We start from the raw sequence: 18,169 nt of genomic DNA on the forward strand, positions 1-18,169 counted from the left end.
GAGGTGCGTTGGAGGGCATCTTTAACCACGTGGGAAGGGGAATTGTGGTCTCTAAATAGGGAGGCCATCTGGTGTGTTCTGTGGTGGGACTGGTCCTCCTGGGAGCAGATACGGCGGAGGCGGAGGAATTGGGGATATGGGATGGCATTTTTGCAAGAGATAGGGTGGGAAGAGGTGTCATCCAGGTAGCTGTGGGAGTCGGTGGGTTTGTAGAAAATGTCAGTGTCAAGTCGGTCGTCACTGATGGAGATGGAGAGGTCCAGGAAGGGGAGGGAGGTGTCAGAGATGGTCCAGGTAAATTTAAGGTCAGGGTGGAATGTGTTGGTGAAGTTGATGAATTGCTCAACCTCCTCGCGGGAGCACGAGGTGGCGCCAATGCAGTCATCAATGTAGCGGAGGAAGAGGTGGGGAGTGGTGCCGGTGTAATTACAGAAGATCAACTGCTCTACGTAGCCAACAAAGAGACAGGCATAGCTGGGGCCCATACGTGGATGAGTCAGCCTGCTTCTTCCACACACTGATCAGCTAAGCTCCTTCTTCAGGTACAGAGGTAAAATCTCACCTTCATATCCGTGGCCAAGGGAATTGTATATCCAGGTATTCCCGTAACAATGGCATCATCACACTTTATATTGTACAGTAATTGAAATTGCAAAAATCCAGCGTGTGGACACCGCATACAAAAAAACTTCAGAGTACTGATCTCACTTCAGTTATTGAAGCCTACACTATTACACATCACTGAGTCACAACTGACCCATGCAATGAGCACAATAATTTAACAGAAACATCATTATTGGTTACAAAGCTGACTAACCTCCCAAGAAGATGCAAAATTGTTCTCAAAGTATTATTTCTTCATTACATCCAAAATCAGGTGTTTAAAATAAATATTAAAATCAGTGAAATGACAAGAGCCAATGTCATTCAGTATTCATTTTTCTAAGTCACCACTATCAATTTCTGAAGTGGGTTCTTGGGTTTAAATTCTAACACTGAATTAGCAGAACAAATTAATTTGAAAAATGAATATGTTATACACCTTGAAAGTATCGGGTTTGAGATTATTTCATTAACATATATCATTCATATTAACATTCTTCACTTTGAATTGCACAATTCAATGCAATATTACATCTAAAGGTCAAAATGGCCTTCTACAGAAAGGATGCTAAACTTGAAAGGGTGCAGACAAGATTTACAAGGACCAAAGGGTTGAGTTTTTGGGCGTGGCTGAAACAGGCTGAGACTTTTTTCTTTGGAGCTTCGGAGACTGAGGGGTGATCCTACAGAGGTTTATAAAATCATGAGGGGCACGGATAGGGTGAAAGCCACGATCTTTTTCCTCAGGTGCAAGAATCCAAAACTAGAAGACATAAGGGAAAGATTTTAAAAAGATCTGAGGGGCAATTTTTTTAAAGTAGAGATTGGTATATTTATGAAACAAGCTGACACAGGAAGTGGTGGAGGCAGGTAAAATTACAACACTTAAAAGGCATCCGGATGGGTATATGAACAGGAAGGGTTTCGGCAGATATGGGCCAAATGCTGGCAAATAGATCTAGGTTAGATTGGCATGTCTGGTCAGCATGGATGAGTTGACCGAAGCGTCTGTTTCCATGCTGTTTGACTCTATAACACAGAATGAAATGAACATGAACAAGAATGTGGGATGCTGTATTTTATGCAAGAGGTTTTAGAAGACCAAATATGAAAACTTCAAGACTAGGATACAATTACCTCAAATGCACAGATTAGTTATAATGTAATCTGGCATCATATATAATCTCCTACAATGCTGCTCACAGTGTGTCAAAAAGTACAACTCCATAGCCTGTGCAGTTGCTTCTCCTTCCCATTATCCAGGCTGATCATTCAGTGCAATGCTAAGTAAATGTTACATTATCAGAGATACTGCCTACCAAATGAAATTTTAAAACATATTTATAACTCTGACAGCCTCTTTGGGTTTACAATTCAAAGTGCTGGGAGTTCTATTCAACAATCTCTTCAATCAATACCACTAAAAGAACTTGACAACTAGCATTTATTTCATCTCCAGTTTTTGGGACCTGACATAAATTCACTTAAGTGTTTCCCACATAACAGTAATGGCACTTCAAAAGAAAATGTGTTTGCGAAGCATTTTGGTCCATCCCAAGATTGGGAATTCTTTATCATCTGCACCATTTCTCTTCCTTAATCTTCTCTTTAAACTCTCAGTCTCATCTGGCTTTCTCTCACTCACTTGGATTATACAATTCTATCCCACTCCTTTTGCTGGACTGGTATTCGTTATCTCTTTTGGCTATTCTACTTCCCAATTTTTGTTTCTCCATTTTGCTTATGGATGAAGACAGTCAGTCATGGAGTCAGTCATGAAGGCATGGAGTAACTTAGCCAGCATCTGAAAACACTGGAGTATCGCAGGATATTCGGACGAAGAACTTCAGCTAAAATCAAAGCCAGATCAAAGTTTCAAGCGAGGGTGACTGCCTTCAACATCAAAGCAGCACATCAGAAAATGTAGGATCAGGCAGCCCTGGAAAACTGCAACAATGGGAATTGCGGAGGGGGTCAAATCTCCATTAGGTGGAGTCCTTCCTATTAAAAAAAAGAACGTGTTTGCCTGTGTGAGGGTGTGTGCATGGGGGGGTGTGTGTACATGAGAGAGGCAGCATGTGAGTATGTAACAGTGTGTGTATGAGAGTGTGTATAGTGTAGTGAGGTCACCTGTAGCATGACATGAATGAAAGATCCCGGTTGAGGCCATCCTCATGAATACCAAGCTTGGCTATCAGCCTCTTCTCAGTCACTTTGCATGGCCGAGCAGAGGCTGATAGCCAAGCTCGGTATTCATGAGGATGGCCTCAACCGGGATCTTTCATTCATGTCATACTACAGGTGACCTCACTACACTATACACTCTCTCATACACACACTGTTACATACTCTCACACTCACACAGACCCTCTCTCATATAAACACAACCCCCTTCCATGCACACACCCTCTCACAGGCTTATACTCCATTACACCCTCACACAGACAAACACATTCTCTCTCATGCATGCATGTACACACATAGGTCTAGTGGATGACTGAAGAATTATATTTGCAGATACATTCTACTTTGCTCAAAAAATGCACAATCTGCAGGCAGACAATACATGTAATATTTTGTCAATTTCACTTTGGAGACAGAATCAGTCTATTTCAAGAATGGGGTACAGATAGGCTCTAACCTCACACCTTTAATCACTGTCTGAGCTGAGATGTCACCTTTTGTTATAAAACCTTAAATTATCTCAAGAATGTGACTTAAAAGTCGTCCTGGGATTTACATATTAATGAACCAAAAGCTGCAACCCATTCTAAAAGATGAACGACTTAACAATCTAGGTTTGTTCAATATATCATTTTAGTTACTCCACACTGTAATCTTTTGCTATAAATTCTGTCTTATGATCTTATACTCCACGACCACCCGATGAAGGAGCAGTGCTCTGAAAGCTAGTGCTTCCAAATAAACCTGGTGGACAAAAATCTGGTGTTGTATGACTTTTAACTTTGTACACCCCAGTCCAACACAGACTCCTCCACATCATGAATATATCTGTGCATTTTGTCTGTGGACATGGAAAAATGGCAATGCCATGGTGTTTAGTGCCAGTTAGCTCCTGAGTTATTGATTTTAAAACAAATATGCTTTTACAACTTAAATATAAACATCCAAGTCTAGAACAAATTATTAACAGCAAAATTACAACATAGGAACTAAGAATGAAACAACAGGAAGTCTGTACACTTTAGATAATGTATCAGCAAATCGCTCGTGGCAGATTTCAAACAATGTGTTACTTCAGCTCACGAGCAGTTTGAGTACTTTTTAGGTTAAAGAGTAAAGAACAAATTAGGCTGTATAGGGGTTATGGTCAGTTTAGTTCCGAATTTTGTGAAGTTGCAGAAATACTCTATACTTTTATTTGAAATGTCTAAAAATACACAGAAAAGAAACCTGCACAATGAGTTTTCTATATTTGTGCCCTATTTTCTAAATATTTGCTGCAAGCCCATTTTGTGCTACTTGCAAAGACTAAGTGGAATAACCACCTAGGTTACAAGAGAATATTGACTGCTTGGTTAGATGGCCAGGTCAGAGGTAGATAGAATTTAACCCCAATAACAGCATAGTGATGCACTTTGGAAGATGTAGCAAGACAAGGGAGTGCCAAATGGTGTGAATGCACTGGAGGGAGTGTAGAGGAGATTCACCAGGATGTTGCCTGGGATGGAACAGCTCAGCTATGAAGAGAGCTGTATAAGCAGAGATTGTTTTCTTGAACATAGAACATTACAGCGCAGTACAGGCTCTCAGCCCTCAAGGTTGTGCCAATCTGTGGAACCAATCTGAAGTCCATCTAAACTATACTATTCCATTTTCATCCATAGGTTTATCAAATGCCCATTTAAATTCCCTTAAAGATGGCAAGTCTACTACTGTTAAAGGCAGTGCGTTCCACGTCCCTACTACTGAGTAAAGAAACGAACTCTGACATCTGTCCTAAATCTATGTCCCCTCGGGCTAGCCATCACCATCCGAAGAAAAAAGCTCCCACTGCCCACCCCATCTAATTTTGATTATCTTGTATATCTCAAATAAGTCACCTCTCAACCTTCTTCTAAAGAAAACAGCCTCAAGTCCCTCAGCCTTTCCACTAAGACTGTCCCTCCATACCATGCAAAATCCTAGTATATCTCCTCTGAACCCTTTCCAAAGCTTCCACATCCTTCCTATAACGCAGTGACCAGAACTGTATGGAATACTCCACATGCAACCGCATCAGAGTTTTGTACAGCTGCAGCATGACCTCATGGCTCCGAAACTCAATCCCTCTACCGATTAAAGCTAACACACCATATGCCTTCTTAATAGCCCTTTCAACCTGGGTGGCAACTTTCAGGGATCTATGTACATGTACACAGAGATCTCTCTGCTCTTCTACACTACCAAGAATCTTACCGTTAGCCCAGTACTCTGCATTCCTGTTGCTCCTTCCAAAGTGAATCACCTCACACTTTTCTGCATTAAACTCCATTTGCCACCTCTCAGCCCAGCTCTGCAGCTTATCTATAGCCCTCTGCAATTTACAACATCCTTCAGCACTATCCACAACTGTACCAACCTTAGTGTCATCCGCAAATTTACTAACCCATCCTTCTACGCACTCATCGAGGTCATTTATAAAAATGACAAACTGATCCTTGCAGTACACCACTAGTAACTGAACTCCAGGATGAACATTTCCCATCAACCACCACCCTCTGTTTTCTTTCAGCTGGCCAATTTCTGATCTTGATTGAGATGTAGAAGATTATGAGGGGCATGGACATAATGGATAGAAAGCGGTTCTCCTTTGTTGAAAGGTGAACAAGGGGCATAATTTTAAAGTGAAAACAGGAGGCTTAGAGGGGATTTGAGGTAAATTCTTTTTCAGCCAGAGTGCGGTAGGAACCTAGAATATACTACCTTAGACAGTTCATAGGCAGGAAATCTCACAACCTTGAAAAGGTACTCAAATGGGCACTCAAAATGTTATAATATTCAAGGCTACAGCACAGTGTTAGAAAGTGAAACTAGTGCAGATTAGAATTATTTCTGGTGCAAACTGGTACTCCATGATTCTGTGTGCCGATTCAGATGAAACACTGCAACATGATTGTTTAATAGATCATATGTTAATATTTTCAATAAAACAATAAAGAACATGGTATCTGAATTTTCAATTTGTCCAAGAAAATCATCACGGTTCTGCCAATAATCCTAACATTTAACTGATAAGTACTACTATAGCATGGACGTTTGAATGAATTATTTCAGCACTATTGTAATGTAATGTGGGTACCAGATCATTGGTTCACCATGACTAGTTAATATCTATACAGTTAAGTGGAGGAAAATTAAAGTTTAGCTACAGGCTTATAACTAAATTACAATTTGTGTAACCAAAAGGCATTAAAACAAATGCTAGCAAAGTAATCCAGAAAAAATGTTCACATGGATTAATAAAGTGCAGACTTAATAATAAATTTTATATATGCAAGTGATGACCTCAGTCTGGTAAATTCTTTTCATCTGAACAATCATCAATTCGAATACGACAATGACTGAACACAGAGATCATCTTATGTTAACTTTTTTGAAATAATGAAATAATAATGATCTCAAACAGTTAATAAAAAGGTTTTATTAGTTAATTCACAATATTGTGACACTCAGGATATCTTCGAGACAACAATCCAATTGCACAAAGTTGTTAGCAATGACAAAATGTCACACAACTGAAGACAATCTATTCTCTATAAGAATGAAGTTGCATAATGACATTGGTATAATAAACTATGACAGAAAGTTATAAAATAAATATTAAGGGCTCTTGTGGCACAGTGACAGTGCTGTTACCTTGACGCCTGGAGGCACAGGTTCAAGCCCCACAAGCTCCAGAGGTGTGCAATAACATCTCTGAACAGGTTGATTAGAAAAATATCAAGAGTGATACTAATTCTGATTAAAGGGCCAATTAAATATTTCAACTATAATCTAAAAATGCAGAACACAGCATTTTAACCCATTAACCCTCAAGTAGCTGCAATAAATATTCTCTCTCCACCCCTGGCCCCATCACACACAACCCCAATCCCCACAGACACTATTATTCATGTCACCCTGTGCTTTAAGCCGTTTCAAATATATAATGGCTCAATTTTAATAATTCTAGTTCAAAGTTGGATTTGCAATGCAATTACCACCAAATGTTACACCTAACAATGTAAGCTACAAATTAGAACCGATGAAATTTTATAACAGAAAAGCTTTTGAATTATATGCATGTCAAAAGCTTGATAACACTATTTAAACAATTAAAAATATAGTGCACAAAATCCCCTATTGGAGTTACTTTATACATACCTTCCAAAGTTATGCAATCCATATTAAATGCTCTGGCTAGCTGAGTGGATACCTCCATACTTCGACAGATTAATGTTTTTCCAAACACATGCTTATAAGCTTTATCAAACCTCTGTATATATCTAAGTTTACTTATCATAGGAATGGCATCCTGAAAAGTGAAATTCACAAATTAGAATTACTATTAAAGTGAAAATAAAAAGAAGGAAGTATAAAAACACAGTTACTGACGTTTATTTACCAATTATAAAGACCACATTAATTAAATAAGGATTTTGGAGCACAATTCATGATTAAAAATGGTTGAGAGAGACTTTTTGAATGAATTGCGAGTTGCGTGTGTACAATACTTATTTAATATTAGAATGAGTGAAACACATTTTAGGAGCATTTCAATCAGATCAACCATGTTGATTGTGGAATGGAGTGAATAGTAAAGAAGGTAGAGAAGTTAACATACATTGGTTTCAGGATAAGCTGTATCTCGCACATCCAATTTGTTGAGTGGAAGGAAAGTGACTTCGCCAGGAAAGTTTTGTTTATTAAATTCCATCAAAATCTTTGTACTAACTTCATCAGATTCCACAATATGATAAAAGAGTCTAAAAAACAAAACATACAAACAAATATTAGTTATCTCTCCCAACAAATGTAGTGTTGCACGCTATATTGCAAGGTACTGAAGTGTCTCAATGCAAGAGGAAATTAAGCACATATACAGGAATACAGGACAATATTTTTTAAAAACTTCAACACCCATCAGGTAAGCCACTGGAGGTTCCATTATCCTGTGCTATACATTCCTAAAGATTATTGTTACAGTGCGGGATCCATTAAATACTTAATGACATTGCTGACTATTATGTGGAATATAACAGAATAGCAACAATTGGTATCAAAACAGCATCTATTATTGTTGATACAAGGCATGTCAGGAGCAAATAAAGATATTATAACCATTTCAAAGCTGAAGAATCACTATTCTCCAAATCATTAAACTATGACATGCTTTAGGAGAGGCAATGGCCTAGTGGTATTAGTGCTGAACTTTTAATCCAGAGACCCAGGTAATGTTCTGGGGAACCGCGTTTCAATCCTGCCACGGCAGGTGGTGGAATCTGAATTCAATAAATATCTGGAATAAAGAATCTATGATGACTAGGAATCCACTGTCGACTGTTGGAAAAACCCATCTGCTTCATTAATGGCCTTTAAAGAAACTGCCATCATACCTGACTTGTGACTCCAGACCCACAGCAATGTGGTTAACTCTTAATTGCCCTCTGGGCAATTTGGCATGAGCAATAAATGCTGGCCGAGCCAGCAACACCCTCATCCCATGGACGAATTTAAAAATACTTGCAAGTACTGTTTCATAATACATTGTGTACTTTTAATATACATCAATATTTCATTCTCCAATTAAAACAAAATCAGTTTAATCCTTACGGCATAAAAGCTGCCTACCGGTTTCCAGCAGTGACTTCCACGCAAGTGTAAAAGGCTGGATCACATTCAAAGTTATTCATTACAATCCCGTGATATCCATTTATTACATGTGTGTTGATGCCTTTACGACCAAAGTGCTCCAATACTTTGTTTATACTATCAATACCATTCAAAATGGCCTGCAAACAAAAAAAACAGTCCTTAGTAGAGTAGGCTTAGAAAATATAACAATGCAGCACCAGCTCATTTTTAAACCATTTAAGGGAATCCAGAAAATTACTCTGAAGGACATGTCATAGAAAAATAGGGATTTTCAACTTTAAATATCTATGCATGGACTTTTCACAACTGACCATACAATTGAAGGCAGGCCACAAGATCAAAAGACAGAGGGGCAAAATTAAGCCATTCAATCCTTCCAGTCTGCTCTGCCATTTGATCATAGAATCCCTAATGTGGAAGCAGACCATTTGGCCCATACAGTCCACACTAACCCTCCAAAGAGCATTCCACTCAGACCCAACCACCTATCCGATCCCTGCATTTCCCTTGGCTAAGCCACCTAGCTTGCACATCCCTGGTCACTACAGGCAATTTAGCATGACCAAGCCACCTAACCTACACATTTCTGGCCTGTGGGAGAAAATTGGAACACCTGGTGGAAACTCACACAGACACCAGGACAATGTGCAAACTCCACACAGTCACCCAAGTCTGCAATCAAACCCAGGTGCCTGGCGCTGTGAAATAGTAGTGCTAGCCATTGAGCCACCCTTATGAATAAATGCTCCTTCGCCCCATTCTCTTGCATTCTCCCCACAATCCTTGATCTCCAAGAACCTATATTTATCTTAAAGACACTGAGTGACTTGGTCTCCACATCCCTCTATAGCAATTTCACAGATTCACCATCCTCCAGCTGAAGAAATGCCTCCTTATCTCAGTTGCAAAGGGTCATCTCTTCACTGAGGCTATACTCTCCTAGTCTTTCCTACTCGTGGAAATTTCATCTCCATATCCACTCGATTCAGGTCTCTCAGTATTCTGTATTCAATCAGATCCCCCTTCATCCTTCTAAACTCCATCAAGTACAGACCCAGAGCCCTCAACTGCTCTTAATATGACAAGCCCTTCATTCCCACAATCGTTCTTATGAACCTCTCCTGGACTCCAAGGCCAGTACAGCCTTCCTTCGATACTGGGCCTAAAACTGAATACAACATTCCAAATGTAGTTTGAACAAAGCCTGATACATCCCAGTTTTTATATTTGAGCCCTCTTGAAGGGAATGTCAACATTGATTTGCCTTCTTAACTGTCAACTGAACGTGCGTGTTAACCTTAAGAGAATTCAGAATTAGGACTCCCAAGTCCCTTTGTGCTTCATATTTCTCATGCCTTTCCCTGTTTAGAAAATAGTCTTCACTTCTGTCCTTCCTATCAAAGTGCATAACTTCACACTTTCCCTCTGACCTTTCTTTGCCCACACTCCATGCATTACCAAGTCCTTCTGCAGCCTCCCTTTCTCCTCACACCACCTGTCTTCCCACCTATCTTTGTGCCATCTGCAATAGTGCCCTCAGTTCCTTTGTTCGGATAATGCATAACATGAATAGTTGCGGTCCCAATATCGATCCCTGCGGCACTCCACTAGTCACTGACTGTCATCTTAAAAAAAAATCCCTTTATCTCCAACTCTGCCTTCTGCCAGTCAGCCAATCATCTATCCATGCCAGCGCCTTGATCCTAACAGCATGGGTCTTATCTTATTTGGTTGCCTCCTTGGCAAAGGCTTCTGGAAATCCACACAGATCACACCCACTGGCTCTCCTTTGCCTCACCTTTGAGGTCCTGGTCTTTAATTTTGTTTCTAATTCCTGACATTCCCCAACAGTAGCTCTTGCTTACCCTTACCTACAATGTTGATCCTAACATAGACCATAACAACTGGATCCTCCCCCTCCCATATCCTTTCAAGCTGATCTAAGATGTCTTTTACCTTGGCACCAGGACAGGTAAGACTTCATGCAGGACTCTTGATGCTGTTTACAAAGAATGCTGTCTGCTCCCTTAATTACAATGCCCCCTACAACCCTTTGCTCTGCCCACTTGAATGGCCTCTTGTACGACAGTGCAGTAGTCAGTTTGCCCATCCTCCTTACAGTCCTTTTCTACCAATGGAAGGGATTATTTCTACAGTCAGATATAGAAAAACAATCAAAGACAGAAAACAATGCCAAGTTATGTTGCTGCACTCCTTTCAACAATGTTGACAACTTGGGAACAGATTGTCTCACTGTCCTGCCAAATGGGGGAAGCAACATGCAACTTGGGGTGGAAGACAGTTCATAGATGTTTCTTCCAATTTTCAAACTTGAGCAAAAAAGAACAGACAAACTTCTTTATATGGACATATGAACAAGGAACAATTGTACGTCTATCAGACCTTAAGCCAGCACTGCTTTTTAATTGCAATATAGCCAATCTGATTGTAACTTCAAATTCACACACATCTTACTTCTCACCTTGTATTTACCAAGAATCTATCCACCGTGACCTTACACATATTCAAAGATCTCATTTCTACCACATTTTCATGAAGAATTGCAAACAGTCATGACCCTCTATGTAAGAAAACATTTTTCCTTCATCTGTTTTAAATGGATGACCCCTCACTTTTAAACAGTGACACTAGTTAGATTAGATTAGATTGCTTACAGTGTGGAAACAGGCCCTTCGGCCCAACAAGTCCACACCGCCCCACCGAAGCGCAACCCACCCATACCCCGACATGTATCCCTTACCTAACACTACGGGCAATTTAGCATGGCCAATTCACCTGACCTGCACATCTTTGAACTGTGGGAGGAAACCGGAGCACCCAGAGGAAACCCACGCAGACACAGGGAGAACATGCAAACTCCACACAGTCAGTCGCCTGAGGCGGGAATTGAACCCGGGTCTCTGGTGCTGTGAGGCAGCAGTGCTAACCACTGTGCCACCGTGCCGCCCACATAAGATTCTTACATAAGAGCAAATATCCTCTCCACTTCTGTCAATACTCCTCAAGATGTTAAATAATTCAATCAAGTCACCTCTTACTTTTCCAAACTCCAGCACACACAAGCCTAGCTTGTCCAATCTTTCTTCATATGACAACACACCCATTCCAGGTATTAGTTTGGCCAACTTCTTTGAACGATTTTCAACACATTCATTATTCTTCCCTAAAGAAGGTGACTGATATCGTAGAGTATGTCAGATGTGGTCTCACTAGTGCCTTGTATATGAATTAATATTCAGTTATAATTGGTTTTTAAAATAATGTGACCCACAAATGAGATAAAAGGGCACACTCAAACCCATAATTACAAAAGATTGCAAATGCTCTGCAGCAGAACTTGCAGTGAGGTTTTTCTTAGGGTATCACTTATCCTTCGAGAGGCTTCAATCTAATGATAATAACACTCCCCATTAAGCCAAATTAATGCAGGCTTATAACAAGTTAAAGAGAATCTGAACCCAAAATAAAATATGAATTACAATCCATATTGCTCATTCTACTCCTCTGTCACCATGCTGCCTTTTAGGTTCCTGCACAGTTTGCTTTACTTCTGATGAATAACAAGACTTGCCTTTCCTGTCGCACCTCGAAGAAGCTGCTGTTTCTTTTCCAACTCTTCTCGTTTTGCTGCCAATGCTTGTTGCTCAGCGTTTTCTTCCCGCCATAGGTAACTGAAGAATAAAACAGTCCTCAACTCTAGCACCATTTCACCCGATATAAAATAAATTTTACACTGAAGGTTATTTGCAGTTTGTGCTTGGGTACATTGATCACAGTATGATCAGACAAAGTCACCATGGTTTTGCAGTGGGGGGATATAGCATTTGATAATTATACTTAAAATGTAAATGTACAGCAAACATTAGCAAACCAGTAGATATAGTATTGTGTTTCCAAAGGCACGCCAAAAGGTTAATACAAAAGATAAGGATTCATGGAGTTGGGATTATAAGTAGCATGTGGGGTTAACAGACCTGAGGTAGAGAGTAGAAACAAAAGGAATATTACAAGATGGCAGGCGGTGACTCATGACTATGCTAGAGGGTGGTGCACGCTCTGTTGTTGAAAATATTGAATACATTGAAGGCGAAATAAATATTTTTTTGATTTCTCAGAGGATCAAGGGATTACAGAGAGTGTTAGGCAAAGTGGAATTAAAGTGGAACATTAGGTTTGTTTCCAGTGAATGACAGGCACAGATTTGAAGAGCCACACAGTCTACTCCACCTGTGCAAAGTAACATAGGTGTGCTGATTGTCATTATTCTATTTCTGAGAATATAATTTGAAACTTCATTATTCGTAGTTTGAGAACCTGTTCAGTTTAAAAAGGATATGGAAATAAAAATCTGGCATCAGTTTAAGAAAACAAACACGTGTATCAAGTCAAGTGGAACGCAGAAGCAGTAGGTACAGGTAGTTCTCTTATAATGCCATAGTTCGGTTCCCGTGCGATCTCGCTTTATAAGAAAATCGTGCAATACCAACACCATTTAAACTAACGGGGCCAGAATCGTGTTATAGCCAATACAGGTAAGGAAAGTTTGTGTTCTCCAAATAACGGTCTAAATTCGGCAATTGTGTTATAACCAATTTGTGTTGTAGAAACACGTGCTACAGGAGAACCACCTGTAATTTGGAAGCACACTAGCTTTCAAAGCTAGTGCGCTTCCAATTAAACCTGTTGGGACTATAGCCTGGTGTTGTGTGATTTTTAACTCTGTGCACCCCAGTCCAACACCGGCATCTCCAAATCATGACACTTGTAATTTGGGCATTGAGCCATTGTCATTCAAGGCTATCATGGTTGACCAGGTTGTGGACTCAACTTGACCAGAATTCCAATTAATGACCCTCAGAAAAATATTCACCTCATCATGGTCTCAGAATCATAGAATCCCTACAATGTGGAAGCAGACCATTCAGCCCATCAAATCCACACCAGCCCTCCAGGCAGCATCTCACCCAGACCCAACCTCAAACCTTTCATCCTGCATTTCCCATGGGCTAATTATCTGCCTGCACATCCCTGCACACTATGGGACAATTTATCTTGGCCAATCCACCTTCCCTGCGCATATTTGGACCAGAGCACTCAAAGGAAACCCTTCAGACACAATGCGAATATGCAAACTCCACATAGACAGTTGCCTGAGGCTGGAAGCAAACACTGATACCTGGCGCAGTAAGGCAGGAGTGCTAACCAGTGAGCCACCATGCTGCCCCCAAAATATCTTAAAATACCTATCTGGTTCACTTAAGGATGGAAACCTACTATTCTTACCTAGCTTGGCCTATACTGAATTTTGATCCATTCCAAGATAGGCAAGTATTATCTACATTCTGAAATGCCTAGCAAGCCATTCAGTTCCATCACTTCATCCTCAGGAAAACTAGAGATTAGCAATAAATGCCAGTCATGCAATATTGCAAGAACGATTTAATTTCTAAAAACAAAGTGCCAGATGAGGAGCATAATTACTATGTTGTTTATGAGCTTGTATAAATTAAGTCACATTATTGTATACAACTGGAGACATTCCACATCAGCATGCATGATAAATTTCTTAAACTTGAAGAAAATTAGCAACAGGAACAGAGAAATTAAGAGTAGACCATTCAAACCCATTGAGCCAGCTTACCATTCAATGTGATCATAGCTGATCATTCAGCTCATTTTTCCCATACCAAAGAACAAAGATCCCTTTGATCCCATCAGCCTCAAGAATTGTATCTAACACCTTCTTGAAAAAGTAGTGTTTTGGACTCAACCACTTTCTGTGGCAGAGAATTCCACATGCGCACCTCTGGGTGAAGAGATTTCTCCTCAACGCAGTCCTTAAATGGCCAACCACTTATCCTTAAACTGTGACCCCCAAAATTAATTAAAAATCCAAAACATCCAAAATTGCCAGTTTTTTTTTAAATCTAAAAGAGCTTTGAAACCTTATTTGTTGCAGATTAGGGATGTAGCACGTTTACAATTGCTAATCACTTGATTTTAAAAATATAACTGAGTTCTTTTTTAAATCCCTGAAGCTGAACCAGAAAGAAGCAATTTCCTGTAGATAGAATATTTTAATGAATGGGTTAGGCCATCAAACACACTGCTCCTGTGACAGAACACTTATGCCTCACAGAAACACACTCAAGCCTGGTTTTCATGGTTCCTTTGAATGGACAGCCTAGCATCAGAGTTAAAATGCCCTTTTATTCCAATATGAGAGAATAACCAATTTCCTTGAACTATACCTCAACACAAGTCAACCCAGTCCAAAGTGCAGGTTAGGTGAACTGGCCATGCTGAATTGCTCATATGTGCAGGTTAGCTGGGTTAGACAAGGGAAACGCAGGATTACAGGGACAAGGTAGAGCAGTGAATCTGGGTGGGTCACTCTTCGGTGGGTAGGTGTGGGCATGGTGCACCAAAATGCCTGCTTCCACAAATGTAGGAATTCTACAATTCTAAGTAGCTTTGAGAAAAGAAAGTGGCAAATTAGAGGGAATTTAAAAGAAACATCAACCTGGATGTTAACTCATTGTTTCTCTGCATGCTGTTGTTTCCATACCAAACCCCTGTCTCAAAGTCAATTTCAGCAACAGACCAGGTTTCCTGTTAGCATTGAGCAGTGTGGAGCAGGTTCCAAGTCCAGTTAAGCTTGATCCATTCTGAAGAATCAATTCCTCATCCCAGAGAGCCTTATATAGATGAAGCCATTTTTATATTGTCAGCCTGCCTCCTGGGAGTGAACTGTTTGTCTATACTTAGCCCTGGTTCCATAAACTCTGAAGTGGGTAGGTTTAAGATTACCTAATTTTTGCACTAAAATTATGCCCATCAATTTAGTTCCAATTATAGGCACAAACAAAGGTACACCTTTTTAAATCTCATGAAATAACATTTGTCAATTTGGTCTTGGGTTCAGGTTTCAGTATTGCAGTAACGAGTATATTGGCCACAATGACCCTTTGCTATTCAAAAAATACTATATTCTATATTTCTAATCAACCTGTTGAGGGTTGGTATGATAAACGTTTGGAGCAGGTAGAATTCAAACCCAAACATCCTGGGCCATAGATTAGGACACTACAACTGCACCATAAGACCAAAATACTGTATTCTTTTGTTAGTATGTTTTAAAAGATATTGCTAATTCTGAACGTTTACTGCAATGTCAATTATATCTTATGTTGTATTTACAGACAGAACAGACTGAAAATGGTATGACAATGTTTATTTGGTCTTTTGTAATACTGGTTTAATATAAAAATGTTTGAGATCATATGAGCATGAACAACATAACACTTTCGTGAACCAAATAACATTCCAATAGTTTGTGAATGTTACAAGGTATTCTAACTTTTTTTGAACTTACTTCCTCTCACTTTGCAGCTCGTCTTTCCTGTTTTTCACTTCATAGTATTTCTTGTCAAGATCCTCTACTCGTGCTTTTACTTCAGCCAGATCTTGGTCAAGTTTCTAACAAAAACAAAAAAAAAGTTCAGTGCATCACAGGAAATTACAAAACAATGTTTTGATTCCATGACTACCCAACTAGAGTCTTATTACACGCAAGATGTGAAAATTCTTGCAACTTGCATTAAATTTATACTGAATGAAGTAGGAACTGGACATATTAATGTTAGATCTTTGGACTCTAAGTACTCATAGATCTCAGAAAACGATGTCAGCTCACTGTCTGTCTCTCACACAAACACACAAACAAACTGCATTGGATGATATATTTGAGATGTCATTATGCACACAATGACCATTCCCTGGAATTATGCAGTACCACACAGGTCATTCCAGGAATTAGCATGCCATGCTGGTCTGATATCAGCATATTTGATTTGAAGTTGAGTATTTCAGCTAATGTAAAACAAGATACTGGAAAAGACAGTGGAAGGAAAGGGAGAAGGCTATCAAGGGCAGTATTACGGTGGCAGAAAGGACGTTTGAGGACTGTCTACTGAGGTAGTAAGGGCTGAGGTTAGAAACAGGAAAGGAGAGGTCACCCTGTTGGAAGTTTTTTAGACGCCTCAGAATAGTTCCAGAGGTGTAGAGGAAAGGATAGCAAAGATAATTCTCGACTGGAGCAAGAATAACAGGATAGTTGTTATTGGGAACTTTAACTTTCCAAATATTTACAGGGAATAGTATAGTTCAGGTACTTTAGATGGGTCAGTTTTTGTCCAGTATGCAGGATGATTTTCTGACACAGTATGTAGACAACCCAACAAGGGCAAAAGCCACATTGGATTTGGTACTGGGTAATGAACCTGGCCAGGTGTTAGATTTGGAGGTAGGTGAGCACTTTGATGATAGTGAGCACAATTTGGTTATGTTTACTTTAGTGACGGAAAGAGATAGATATATAACGCAGGGAAGAGTTAATGCTGGGGGAAAGGTAATTATAATGCGATGAGGCAAGATTTAGGATGCATAGGATGGGGAAGGAAACTGCAGGAGATGGGCACAATAGAAATATGGAGTTTATTCAAAGAACAACTACTGTGTGTCCTTGATAAGTACGTACCCGTCAGGCAAGGGAGGAAGTAGTCGAGTGAGGGAGCTGTGGTTTTACTAAAGAAGTTGAATCTCTTGTCGAGAGGAAGAAGACGGCTTATGTTAGGATGAGATGTGATGGCTCAGTTAGGGTGCTTGAGAGTTACAAAGTAGCCAGGAAAGACCTAAAGAGAGAGCTAAGAGGAGCCTGGAGGGGGCATGAGAAGTTGTTGACAGATAAGATCAACAAAAACCCTAAAGCTTTCTATAGGTATATCAGGGATAAAAGAATGATTAGAGAAAGATGAGGGCCAATCAAGGATAGTAGTAGGAAGTTGTGCATGCATTCACAGGAGATAAAGGAAGCGCCAAATGAATATTTTTCATCAGTATTCACACTGGAAAAAGACAACATTGTCCAGAATACTGAGAATCAGGCTACTAGACTGGACGGGATTGAGGTTCACAAGGAGGTGGTTCACAGTTCTGGAGAGTGTGAAAATAGATAAGTCCCCTGGGCCAGATGGGATTTACCAGAGGATTCTCTGAGAAGCCAGGGAGGAGATTGCCGAGCCTTTGGCTTTGATCTTTATGTCGTCGTTGTCTACAAGAATAATGCCAGAAGACTGGGGGATAGCAAATGTTGTTCCCTTGTTCAAGAAGGGGAGTAGAGGCAATCAATGAGACTTGCTTCGGTTGTGGGTAAAGTGTTGGAAAAGGTTATGAGAGATAGGATTTATCATCTAGAGAGAAATAAGTTGATTAGGGATAGTAAAACATGTTTTGTGAAGGGTAGGTCATGCCTTACAAACCTTGAGAGTTCTTTGAGATGGTGACCAAACAGGTGCATGAGAGTAAAGCTGTTTATGTCATATATATGGATTTCATTAAGGCATTTGATAAGGTTCCCCAAGGTACGTTATTGCACAAAATACGGAGACATGGGATTGAGGGTGATCTAGCAGTTTGGAACAGAAATTGGCTAGCTGAAAGAAGACAGAGGGTGGTGGTTGATGGGAAATATTCATTCTGGAGTTCAATTACTAATGGAGCACTACAAGCATCTGTTTTTGGACCACTGCTGTTCATCATTTTTATAAATGACCTCGATGAGGATGCAGAAAGAATGCTTAGTAAATTTGCGGATAACACTAAGGTTGGTAGTGTTGTGGATAGTTCT

General features: G+C 39.9%; 1 protein-coding gene across 1 annotated transcript in view; it reads right to left on the minus strand.

Annotated features, from left to right (window-relative positions):
• smc3 (structural maintenance of chromosomes 3) overlaps window positions 1–18,169 on the minus strand; it is a 131,397-nt gene that overhangs the window by 45,240 nt on the left and 67,988 nt on the right. The window contains exons 14-18 of the mRNA XM_043713100.1: window positions 15,857–15,960; window positions 12,053–12,152; window positions 8,437–8,597; window positions 7,430–7,571; window positions 6,970–7,120 (exon numbers count right to left, since the gene is read on the minus strand). Of these exons, the coding sequence (XP_043569035.1) occupies window positions 6,970–7,120; window positions 7,430–7,571; window positions 8,437–8,597; window positions 12,053–12,152; window positions 15,857–15,960 (658 nt within the window). The remainder of the gene's footprint in view (window positions 1–6,969; window positions 7,121–7,429; window positions 7,572–8,436; window positions 8,598–12,052; window positions 12,153–15,856; window positions 15,961–18,169) is intronic.

Source organism: Chiloscyllium plagiosum, chromosome 22 (genome assembly GCF_004010195.1).
Source record: "Chiloscyllium plagiosum isolate BGI_BamShark_2017 chromosome 22, ASM401019v2, whole genome shotgun sequence".
Lineage (NCBI taxonomy): Eukaryota > Metazoa > Chordata > Chondrichthyes > Orectolobiformes > Hemiscylliidae > Chiloscyllium > Chiloscyllium plagiosum.